Here is a 12,026-nt window from a genome sequence, read left to right on the forward strand (position 1 = left end):
ATGGAAACCACATTCGTATAAGGGACTGTTCTTACTTCATTCTTTCTGTATAATGATCAATTATCCAAGTAAGTCATTCCACATTGTTGATTTTCTTGGACTCGGATGTCACGCAGGTAGCTATAATCTCCCACGTGGTAAGGTCAATTGCTGCTGAAACCACAAATGCACGACTGACTTCTGTTGTTGATTTCATTTGTTTGTTATTTCCTTCAATGTTTCTCATTCTAACACTTTTCATCGTATTGCACAGGGACGAAAGCTTGACACACGTGTCTAAGAAAACCACTTTGGTATGAGGGACTGTTCTTATTCGCTTCTTTTTGTTCAATCAACAATTATCCAAGTAAGCCATTCCACATTGTTGATTTTCTTGGACTCGGATGTCACGCAGGTAGCTATAAGCTCCCACGTGGTAAGGTCAATTGCTGCTGTAACCACAAATGCACGACTGACTTCTGTTGTTGATTTCATTTGTTTGTTATTTCCTTCTATGTTTCTCATTCTAACACTTTTCATCGTATTGCACAGGGACGAAAGCTTGACACACGTGTCTAAGGAAACCACTTTGGTATAAGGGACTGTTCTTATTTTTTTTTTGTTTAATCAACAATTATCCAAGTAGGCCATTCCACATTGTTGATTTTCTTGGGCTCGGATGTCACGCAGGTAGCTATAATCTCCCACGTGGTAAGGTCAATTGCTCCTGTAACCACAAATGCACGACTGACTTCTAATGTTGATTTCATTTGTTTGTTATTTCCTTCAATGTTTCTCATTCTAACACTTTTCATCGTATTGCACAGGGACGAAAGCTTGACACGCGTGTCTAAGGAAACCACTTTGGTATAAGGGACTGTTCTTATTCCCTTCTTTTTGTTTAATGAACAATTATCCAAGTAAGCCATTCCACATTGTTGATTTTCTTGGACTCGGATGTCACGCAGGTAGCTATAATCTCCCACGTGGTGAGGTCAATTGCTGCTGTAACCACAAATGCACGACTGACTTCTGTTGTTGATTTCATTCGTTTGTTATTTTCTTCAATGATTCTCATTCTAACACTTTTCATCGTATTGCACAGGGACGAAAGCTTGACACGCGTGTCTAAGGAAACCACTTTGGTATAAGGGACTGTTCTTATTCCCTTCTTTCTGTATAATGATCAATTATCCAAGTAAGTCATTCCACATTGTTGATTTTCTTGGACTCGGATGACACGCAGGTAGCTATTATCTTTTACGTGGTAAGGTCAATTGCTGCTGTAACCACAAATGCACGACTGACTTCTGTTGTTGATTTCATTTGTTTGTTATTTCCTTTAATGTTTCTCATTCTAACATTTCTCATCGTATTGCACAGGGACGAAAGCTTGACACACGTGTCTAAGGAAACCACTTTGGTATAAGGGACTGTTCTTATTCCTTTCTTTTTGTATAATGATCAATTATCCAAGTAAGCCATTCCACATTGTTGATTTTCTTGGACTCGGATGTCACGCAGGTAGCTATAATCTCCCACGTGGTAAGGTCAATTGCTGCTGTAATCACAAATGCACGACTGACTTCTGTTGTTGATTTCATTCGTTTGTTATTTTCTTCAATGATTCTCATTCTAACACTTTTCATCGTATTGCACAGGGACGAAAGCTTGACACGCGTGTCTAAGGAAACCACTTTGGTATAAGGGACTGTTCTTATTCCCTTCTTTCTGTATAATGATCAATTATCCAAGTAAGCCATTCCACATTGTTGATTTTCTTGGACTCGGATGTCACGCAGGTAGCTATCATCTCCCACGTGGTAAGGTCAATTGCTGCTGTAACCACAAATGCACGACTGACTTCTGTTGTTGATTTCATTTGTTTGTTATTTCCTTTAATGTTTCTCATTCTAACACTTTTCATCGTATTGCACAGGGACGAAAGCTTGACACGCGTGTCCCACACCCCTTATCATACTTATAACTATTGTTGTATATTGGGAATTAAAAATTGTTGATATATATATATATATATAAATATATATATATATATATTTTTTTTTTTTTTTTTTTTTTTTTTTTTTTAATCACCTTAATAGGGTTTGGCTGTCGATAATGCCGGATCGGTCGGATCAAGACATTTATCAGCTGGTGGTCAGGAAACTTCGGACTATTCGGGTGGTCCATAAGATGACCTCCTTCTGTGCTTTTTCAATCAGTTTTTCGTCAAGTCCCAGCCTTTCCGTGTTTTCCGCCAGATGCTTTTCAACAAGTCCATTGGTGGTGATGATGAGAGGAAGAATTGTTGTTGAGGTAAGATGGTTTATTTCCTTCAGCTCAAAAGCGAGGTCATGATATTTGACAATTTTTTCAGTATGCGCTTTGTCAGCATTATCATCCGCTGGTATGGTTATGTCGAGTATTGTCACCTTCTTTGGATCTTTTTCGAAGATGACGATGTCAGGTCGGTTGTGGGCAATCGATCTGTCCGTGGCGAAAGGATGGTCCCAGTAGAGTTTTACCTTATCATTCTCCATGAAATCCCGAGGTAAGTATTCATGTATTTTTTTGGATGTTTTCAGCAACCCGTATTTTATGGCGATGGCCTGATGGTATGCCTTAGCCATGGCATTGTGGCGTTCTGTATATATATATATATATATATATATATATATATATATATATAACTTAGACGCAATAATGGTCGTGATTTATACAGAATGATTTCTCAGGGAATCGGTGTGAACACCAAAAAAATACTCTGTTTTCTTTGCCGAGCTTTCGGATTTTATTCAATCCATCCTCAGGGCTTCTACAAGATATCAACAAAAATTATCAGTTACAATAAAGAGAAAAAATAAACATTCTATATATATATATATATATATATATATATATATATATATATATATATATATATATATGAACCCATCGGTTCATATTTGACACCCTTATGAGAGATAAGTTCAACGGTTGATATATATGTTTTTTCTTTGTAAATATAATATGGATTGTACCGTGTGTGAAATATTGTGCAATACGGGATAGGAATGAGAAAATTGGCTTCTCGATTAGAAAATGTGTGATCTCGTTATACGCGGAGGGGATTAACTTAGCGAGAATTATCAACTCAAACGGGTGGGATGAACGGAACTTGTTCTTCTTGATAGTGCCAATCCGTTATCGGATATTGGAGACCATTCTGGCTATTGTGACCTTATTCACTGTTGCACGAAACAGTCCAATTGTTGTTTCCCAGAACCAGACCCTCAAATTTCTGAGCCACGAAATTCTCCTCCTGCCGGGACCTCTCCTTCCCCCAACCATGCCCTGCTGTATAAGCTGGAGAAGGCTGTATCTTTGTTCATTCCGCATGATGTGGCCCAAGTACTCCAGTTTCCTCCTCTTCACGGTGTCAACAATTTCAGTTTTCTTGTTGACTAATATTAGAACCCTCTCATTGGTCATGTGCTCTGTCCAATTGATTCGGAGTATTCTTCTGTAGAGCCACATCTCGAATACTTCAAGCCTCTTACACGAAGCTTTAGTAAGCGTCCATGACTCCACCCATACAGAAGCACAGGAAAGACATAGCACTTCAGAAGTCGTATTTTGGTCTTCTTGTTCAGGTCGTGAATCGTGAAAAGTTTTTTCATTTTAATGGAAGCTGCTCCTGGCCTTTTCAATCCTACAGCGGATTTCCCTCGAATGATCCCATGCCGAGGTACGAAATTGTTTCGACTCTCTACCATTCTGTTGTCGATGTAAAGTTGATGAACGGAACGCGCAGAAGAAATAATTATATATCTTATCGCCGCCTACCGTCATCGATTCTGTGAAAATATTTTATGGAATAATTTATATAAGCCCATTTCTTAATTTGTTCAAATTGATAAAATAAGGTGGCAATAAAATTTGGATGAGAAATGTTACTCCTAGTGCACTACTAACCAAATGCTTATAAACTTGAATAGATAACACTTTTGTTTGTCCTCGGAATATTTTTACATTTTGCGATCGTATGGTCACAGCAATTCCAAGTAAAAAAAAAATTAATAAATAATATTTATAGTTAGGTGAATGAAAATGTTAGCTGTTTACCCTTAACGCTGAATTCCAAAAGAATTATCTCGTCATAGTAATTTGGTTGCCCATCTCACGGACAGGCTTAGGCTTTGTGGGAATTTTGTTTGCTTTCGGATTGTATGATATTTGTGTAATGGAAAAAACGAGAAAAAGTTAACTTTGTGGTCCTGAAAAGGACCGATAGCAATATTTCGATGGTGAAATTTAACCTCCGAAACCGTACAACGTACGACCTTGGCGTTTCAAAGCATATACGACGTCCATTGCTGTTACAGTCTTCCTTTTTGCGTGTTCGGTGTAAGTTACAGCGTCTCTAATAACGTTTTCTAGGAATACCTTAAGTACACCTCTAGTTTCTTCGTAAATCAAACCAGAGATACGTTTCACCCCACCGCGGCGGGCCAATCTTCTGATAGCGGGCTTCGTGATTCCTTGGATATTGTCTCGTAGAACTTTCCTGTGACGCTTAGCGCCACCTTTTCCCAAACCCTTACCACCTTTGCCTCTGCCAGTCATTTTTCAGTTAACGACTACAATAACAAGAATTAAGTAAAGGTTTTAGCGGAAAATACGGCTTTTATACCATCACAGTTTTCCCCACCACTAGATCTACACGACCAACCAATGATATTGCGAGAATGTGCAGTGGAACCGCCTACCTATTCCGCTATAAATAGATGAATCTAAGATTTCCCTCAACTAGTTTATACCCATACTCGAGATGGCCCGTACGAAGCAAACCGCAAGAAAATCCACTGGCGGAAAGGCACCGCGTAAGCAACTTGCCACAAAAGCGGCACGTAAAAGTGCACCCGCTACTGGTGGCGTAAAAAAACCTCATCGTTACCGTCCAGGTACCGTAGCTCTTCGTGAGATCCGTCGTTATCAGAAAAGTACCGAGCTGTTGATTCGCAAACTTCCTTTCCAAAGGTTAGTGCGTGAAATTGCCCAAGACTTCAAGACCGATCTCCGTTTCCAGAGCTCCGCCGTGATGGCCCTTCAAGAAGCTAGCGAAGCTTATCTGGTCGGTCTATTCGAAGATACAAATTTATGTGCCATTCACGCCAAGAGAGTAACCATTATGCCGAAGGACATTCAACTTGCTCGACGTATCCGTGGCGAACGTGCTTAAGCATCTTTTTCACAAAGTTTAAAATCGGTTCTTTTCAGAACCACAACTTTTTTTTTTTACATTTATACAATTGATTGATTTCTTATAAGGTATCCCAAATTAAAGATCCGATATCAATAGTGCAATATAACCTTACTTAATTTCTTCCAACAAAATGCGTTACGAATTTCAATTTCGATTATGGATTTTCCATCAGTCTTTTGATATCCTCTATATCTTGGCGCAATAGCTTATTTTAAGCTGGAAGCAAATTATGCCGTCTTATTTCCAATTCGATCACTCAACTGCAAAAGATTCTGATGACCAGCATTAGAGAGAAGCGATACCGTGATTTCTAGATCACGTTGTGAAACGTGAACGTTACTTTATGATATCAGTGAAATTAAAGCGTGACGTGATCACTGTTTAGGTTGCTTGTTAATAATATTTGTATGAATCACCCAAACCTTAGTTCGTTTATCTTTGCAACTCGAATTGGTCACTCATTCAAAGCAAAATTGTTATGAAAACATCCATTTTTCTTACATATTCAACTCTTTTCCTTATTTCAGATTTAGTTAGGAACGTAACAGAAGGATATCGATTTTTCAAATGTTTCCTCAAATTTGAAGAGGTGATTTTGAAAGATAATTTCAACTTGCATAAATTACAAGTAGCATAATTTACATCAACTTTTGTGAAGAAAGCCCAAAGATTGCTGGTCTTTCGCCTGTTATTATTCTTTCGCCTATTATTATTATGTCGCTGACGTGTTTTCGTTTATTTTTTATAATACAGAGTACCATTTATTGCTTCGGTCGACAACTTCAATATAGAAAGAATTTCTTTGGGGTTGTTTATCAAAGATAAGCATAAAATTAGAATTTTATTGCCACCACCAATTATGCAGTAATGCAGTAGTTATTAGTTTGCAGCAAGTATTTATTGTTTAACTAGTTCTACAAAAATACTTCCTACAGCATGCGAAGTTGCCTACGATGCTGGGATTGTCATAAAAATATGCAATTATGTTAGTCGAAAAAGGTTCCGAAGCAATAAAAACATCAGGCTGCCTTCATAATTTACGATTGCAACGGACGATGATATGCCCTGAAAAGATCTGTGAAATGTTCAAACTGTGATCCCGTCACGCTCTGTATTCGTTTTTCGGAACCGTGACTACCTGTGACATTCTGATCTCAGTGATTAAATCACAGTTCGTGAAATATCGCTCTTCTCTAATCAGCATTCCACCGACTGTTTCATAACATTTTGAAGAGGATAATGAGCATACAAGTTGTAAATAACATCCCATCACCAGTAAGGGTTAATGTACAACAATCTAGCTTGCGACATGTTTGGAATACCATAGACGATGAGATGGCGGTAGTTTTTGCAGACACTCGCCATTGCTAGAGTCCATCGAACTCTGTGCTAAGCTTTAATTCTTCGGGTTTGATGAAATGTCCATCAGTTGATTATTCAGGTGATGCGTCAGCAGTGTTGTGAAAGGCAGTGCTATGGTTCCTAAATGGTTTTGTCGGAGATGACCCGGGACCAACTTCTATTTTCTTTTGAAGTTTGTAGGTTCGGGTATATACCCGAACTTAAATAGGTGGAGTCAATTTAGGTGGTACGATCTCAAATAAAAAGTTTACACTGAGAAGGTAATTTTTTAGTTTTCACTTATCGTCAGATTGATCGATTGAAGATGCCTCCTAAAACTAGCGGAAAAGCTGCCAAGAAAGCTGGCAAGGCCCAAAAAAACATTTCTAAAAGCGACAAGAAGAAGAAACGCAAGAGGAAGGAAAGTTACGCTATCTACATTTATAAAGTATTGAAACAAGTCCATCCGGATACGGGTATTTCAAGCAAGGCTATGAGCATCATGAACAGTTTCGTTAATGATATTTTCGAACGCATCGCCGCCGAGGCGAGTAGACTTGCTCACTACAACAAACGTTCGACAATAACCAGCAGGGAAATTCAAACAGCAGTGCGCCTTCTCTTGCCCGGTGAGTTGGCAAAACACGCCGTCAGCGAAGGAACTAAAGCAGTAACAAAATACACCAGTTCCAAATAAAGCAGGAATTGTTGTTGCATATCAAACGGTTCTTTTCAGAACCACAAATTTTTAAAACTTATAATTATAGTCTGATATCTAATTTCACCGTTAACGACATGTAGATTTATCAATTTGAAATAATCCATACTAATATAATTCGAATATGTTCGTCAACTTCCTATACCATGTCTGATAATTTTGCACACCAATATCATATATATATATATATATGTATATATATTCGGTTCAATGTTATTTACCTGCTTTTCAATTGTTACTATATATATATATAAATATATATTTATACCGTTGCAGGGTAAGGTTTAGAGGTTGCCGGTTCCTCTCAGAACAAGGCAACACTCAATTGCTTCTGAGGAAACTTCTCACAATTCTCGTGGTCCACAAGATCATCTCCTTTTGCGCCTTCTCTATTAGATCTTCGTGAAGTCCAAGTTTGGCTGTGTTCCCAGTTAGATGCATCTCAACCAGCCCATTCGTGGTGTGAGTAGATATATATATATATATATATATATATATATATATATATATATATATATATATATATATATATATATATATATATATGTGTTATATGTGTGTTATGTGTGTTATATATATATGTGTGTTATATGTGTTATATATATATATATGTGTTAAGGATAATATATATATATATATATATATATATAAACCTGTTGCAAACAGTGATTGTTAAAAATATATATATATATATATATATATATATATATATATATATATCTATATATATATATCAATATATATATCTATATATATATATATATATATATATATCTATATAAGGATAAGGACAGTCCCTCTCAGAGAAATACTAACCGTAGACACGTGTTTCGGGCTTTCGGCCCTCATCAGTACGGTGAACAAGTGTTAGGATGTGCAACACTTGAAAGAAACAACAAACAAACAGAGTCAACAACAGAAGCCAGCAATCCATTTGTGGTTTCAGCAGGAAGACCCAATGTGTTTTCGGGCAACAACCGACATCACCACGCGAAAAGCTATAACTAACTGCGTGACATCCGAATCCAGGAATAATAACATGTCGGAAGGATAACGAGGGTAATTGTTCATAAAACAAATCATAAGGATAAGGACAGTTCTCTGAGAGGGACTGTCCTTATCCTTATGATTTGTTTTATGAACAATTACCCTCGTTATCCTTCCGACATATATCTATATATATATATATATATATATATATATATATATATATATATATATATATAGTATATTTCAACCAACAAAGAAAATCGTGATTCAAGACGAGACAACCAAACATACACCTCGATTTATATATATATATATATATATATATATATATATATATATATATATATATATATATATATATATATATATATAAATAATATCAGTAACTGTTTAGTTTCCATGCGTTCTGCCGTTTGTAAAATCCCGCCCAGTTTCCCTTCTTATCTCTTCGTTCCTGATATGTTGCAATCTGGAAACTCTACAAGATCTTATCGAAATGTCCATCTCTAATTTGTCTATGGTCTTTTTTTTCTGGAAGTTGCCAGCATTCACAGCCATAAGTTAAAATAGATTCTACAACTGTTGTGTAGATTGTTGCCTCTGATATTGAAACCTTTTTTTTTCGTTTCAGTAGCCGTTCAGTTGTTTATAGATAGAGTTGAGTAGGGGTGGAGGAGTCTCGATAGAAATGGCCCCCATTAATTGGGGATCTGCTTAGTGGTTATGTTTGCCTTAGAATGTTAGATGATATCATAGTTCTCCAGTCGCATACTCCAGGAAGTTTATTTTAATTGGGGTCGGATCTTGTATATTCTCAAAATTTAAATATGTATGTCGTAAAAAGATTTACCCAGATTTTTTCCTAATTAGGATGTCTATTAGCTGTTCTTTCGATCCTATTCTTGGGGCATCCTTTCTGCTGTGTAGTAATTTTCAACTCTGTATTTCTCAGAGTAACTAACGCTAAAAGATTACATATATCATGCTGTTACAATCATTACGTGTTCTTCAATTAACGGAAACTCTAGAGCCCGTAAGCAATCAGAGGTCTCCCCAAAGGACGTAGTTAATATCACACAATCTACTTCTACGAAAGATGAAAAAAAACTCCTCTCCTGACCTATCTAGCTGCCGGTATCACTAGGCAACAACAGTACCTAGAAGTGAAGGGAATCCAATATGCTGATGTCATCATCAAAATGACATCACACCGAATAAATAAGTCAAAATCATTATTTTGATCCGTATCTGATAGAACGCTCGAGCTTTTCGGATTCTGAAGAGTTTTTATGTCAAAATAGACGACGTAATATCCCCACCAGACAAATGGAAGCAGGAGTGCCTCAAGGTTCAGTTCTAAGCCCAAAATCAACAACATCTGCATATGCAACGCCCCAAAAAGGTCAAGGAATATGCTAGCTCTATACGCAGATGATAGATGTCATTTACAGAATAGTGATCGCAGCACTAGATGATTTATATATTACAGACGAATGTTTCATTAAGGTGAAAGATTCAAATGAAATGACTAAACCTGCATAGTCAACTGTGCGATTGTATTTTTCTTCCTGTTAATTTCTAGCTGTTTGCGGAACCAATTATCAAATATATTGGGACTGTATGCAAATAAAAAAACAAACAAAAAACAAATAATAATTCAAACTCTATGGATGGCAATCAATGGCATTCAATGTATGAAATTAGTATACTAAGCCCTACCTCATTCAGAGTATGGAACGTACTACGCTGATTGGTCGAAACCGCGAGTATATATATATGTATACGAGGACATTTTCGAGGAATTATCAAAGCCCAACAATCATTTTACTCTCCCATATTCGCGTATTATATTACTATATTATAATGTCTGGTCGCGGTAAAGGTGGAAAAGTTAAGGGTAAGGCAAAGTCTCGTTCCAACCGAGCTGGATTACAATTTCCAGTTGGTCGTATTCATCGTTTATTACGCAAAGGAAATTATGCTGAACGAGTTGGAGCTGGAGCACCCGTCTATCTAGCCGCTGTTATGGAATATCTAGCCGCCGAAGTTTTGGAATTGGCCGGTAACGCAGCACGTGACAACAAGAAAACCAGAATTATTCCCAGACATCTTCAGCTGGCAATCAGAAACGACGAAGAGTTGAACAAATTGCTATCGGGAGTAACTATCGCTCAAGGTGGTGTTTTACCGAATATCCAAGCCGTCCTCTTGCCAAAGAAGACAGAAAAGAAATCATAAATACAATCTGTATGTGAAACGGCCCTTTTCAGGGCCACAATATTTCCTCATTGAAAAGATTTTTTTATCATCTGATCACTTTGGGTATAATAAAATTGCGACAATTTCACGGTCCTACTGACATTCGTAAGTAGGGTAAATGCTCTGATTTTCGACCAAATTAACAAAAACATCGATTTCGGGTACGACTTTTTCACACATAAACTAATCAAATTTTAAAGGTGTTGATGTTCATCGATTCTTTGGCTAGTTTTAAATAATTTGTCATATAATTTTAAACGTTCTCTTCGCATTCAACCTTCGAAATGTGAAAACAGAAAATCTGAATAACATTCGGGTCACGACCATGCCGCAGAGTTCTCGACCATTTTTTTGTTTGTTTTCGACCACTAATAATAGTGGCCGCTCGCTTCTCGTCTTCACTTAAAAATTTTATATTTATATCAATCAGATGGATTTCAGATGAGGTAATTGAGTAAGAAACACTGGGAACGTAAAAAAATTATTCTGCAAAAGTTTTCATTTTCTATAAGTATTTCAAAATAGGAACTCATATTAAATAATATTATTTGGTTATTTTGTTCTTAATATCTTTTCAGAAACTAATGAGTATATAAAACACCGACCACAAGTGGTCGAGAATTAAGTATAGTATATCCAAAGTCACTTGGAGGAACCAGAATATTTCAATTATATGTTCAAGGGTTGTCCAAGTTTCCAGAAATTCCTTTGGGGCCAGTGAATTTATTGCCTAACAATACTTTCGAATAAACCCCCGGTATTTAGCGGATCGCGGTTTCCATTTCAAAGAGACATCTGGCCGAGCGTTTTTATGGACTAGTTCAAGTGGCTTTGTATATACTATACAATCAAATTGGTTCTCGACCGAGAATAAATGAAAGGTAGAATAAGTATGTTTCAACGTTAATTCAGTGGTCGCAAACTAATATTCAAAAAAAAAAAACGAACATGATCCAACAGAAATATATCGGTTGAAATAAACAATTATTGAAATTACATATTGGTTGTCGACCACTTTGGTCGAGAAATAAAAGGTAAAAATTTTCCAATACCAGTTCGCGACTGCCGAATAATATACATTTTCCTACAACTGCTATGAAAAGTAGCGTATTCTTCATAGCTTACTCAATTTCAAAACTATGTATTGCTCATACTGTGGGAAATATTATTTCTCACAGCACATTGCCCACACCTCGCTTGGTAGACCAATGTAATTGGGCTTTTGAGTCGTTTCTATGGAAACGCGATAAATTCGCACATACATTTTGATTTGAATCAAGTCCATTACTTGAATTATTGAAATTTGTGCAGTTGTAGGAAAAGTACAGTGTGCAACATGTGGAGAAAGTCCTTTTCTCGCTCGTGTGAACTCGCGAGAAAAGTTGGACTTTCCCCACTTGTTGCACAATATACTATTTCAGCGCGAAAACTTTGACCTATACCCCTACTATGCAAACTATCTTGAAAGGGTAGCAATGGTCGAGAAAACACGTA

At 36.8% G+C, this 12,026-nt stretch overlaps 3 protein-coding genes and 1 pseudogene across 3 annotated transcripts; 3 read left to right on the forward strand and 1 right to left on the reverse strand.

Annotated features, from left to right (window-relative positions):
- Nucleotides 1-4,226: 4,226 nt before the first annotated feature.
- Nucleotides 4,227-12,026, reverse strand: part of LOC123686652 — a 33,178-nt pseudogene continuing 25,378 nt past the window's right edge.
- Nucleotides 4,784-5,264, forward strand: LOC123685613 (histone H3). Its single transcript, XM_045625353.1, has one exon. It carries the CDS (start codon nt 4,790-4,792, stop codon nt 5,198-5,200), a length of 411 nt encoding a protein of 136 aa, XP_045481309.1. The 5' UTR covers nt 4,784-4,789; the 3' UTR covers nt 5,201-5,264.
- Nucleotides 6,849-7,310, forward strand: LOC123685616 (histone H2B-like). The gene has a single exon (XM_045625357.1). The coding sequence runs from the start codon at nt 6,891-6,893 to the stop codon at nt 7,260-7,262; it is 372 nt and encodes a 123-aa protein (XP_045481313.1). The 5' UTR covers nt 6,849-6,890; the 3' UTR covers nt 7,263-7,310.
- On the forward strand, nt 10,137-10,603 carry LOC123685614 (histone H2A). The gene has a single exon (XM_045625355.1). It carries the CDS (start codon nt 10,137-10,139, stop codon nt 10,509-10,511), a length of 375 nt encoding a protein of 124 aa, XP_045481311.1. The 3' UTR covers nt 10,512-10,603.

This window comes from Harmonia axyridis, chromosome X, assembly GCF_914767665.1.
Source record: "Harmonia axyridis chromosome X, icHarAxyr1.1, whole genome shotgun sequence".
Classification (NCBI taxonomy): domain Eukaryota; kingdom Metazoa; phylum Arthropoda; class Insecta; order Coleoptera; family Coccinellidae; genus Harmonia; species Harmonia axyridis.

Excerpts from the sequence above, each read along its gene's own strand:
- LOC123685613 (XM_045625353.1), top strand. The coding sequence starts at position 4,790 with ATGGCCCGTACGAAGCAAACCGCAAGAAAATCCACTGGCGGAAAGGCA.
- LOC123685616 (XM_045625357.1), top strand. The coding sequence starts at position 6,891 with ATGCCTCCTAAAACTAGCGGAAAAGCTGCCAAGAAAGCTGGCAAGGCC.
- LOC123685614 (XM_045625355.1), top strand. The coding sequence starts at position 10,137 with ATGTCTGGTCGCGGTAAAGGTGGAAAAGTTAAGGGTAAGGCAAAGTCT.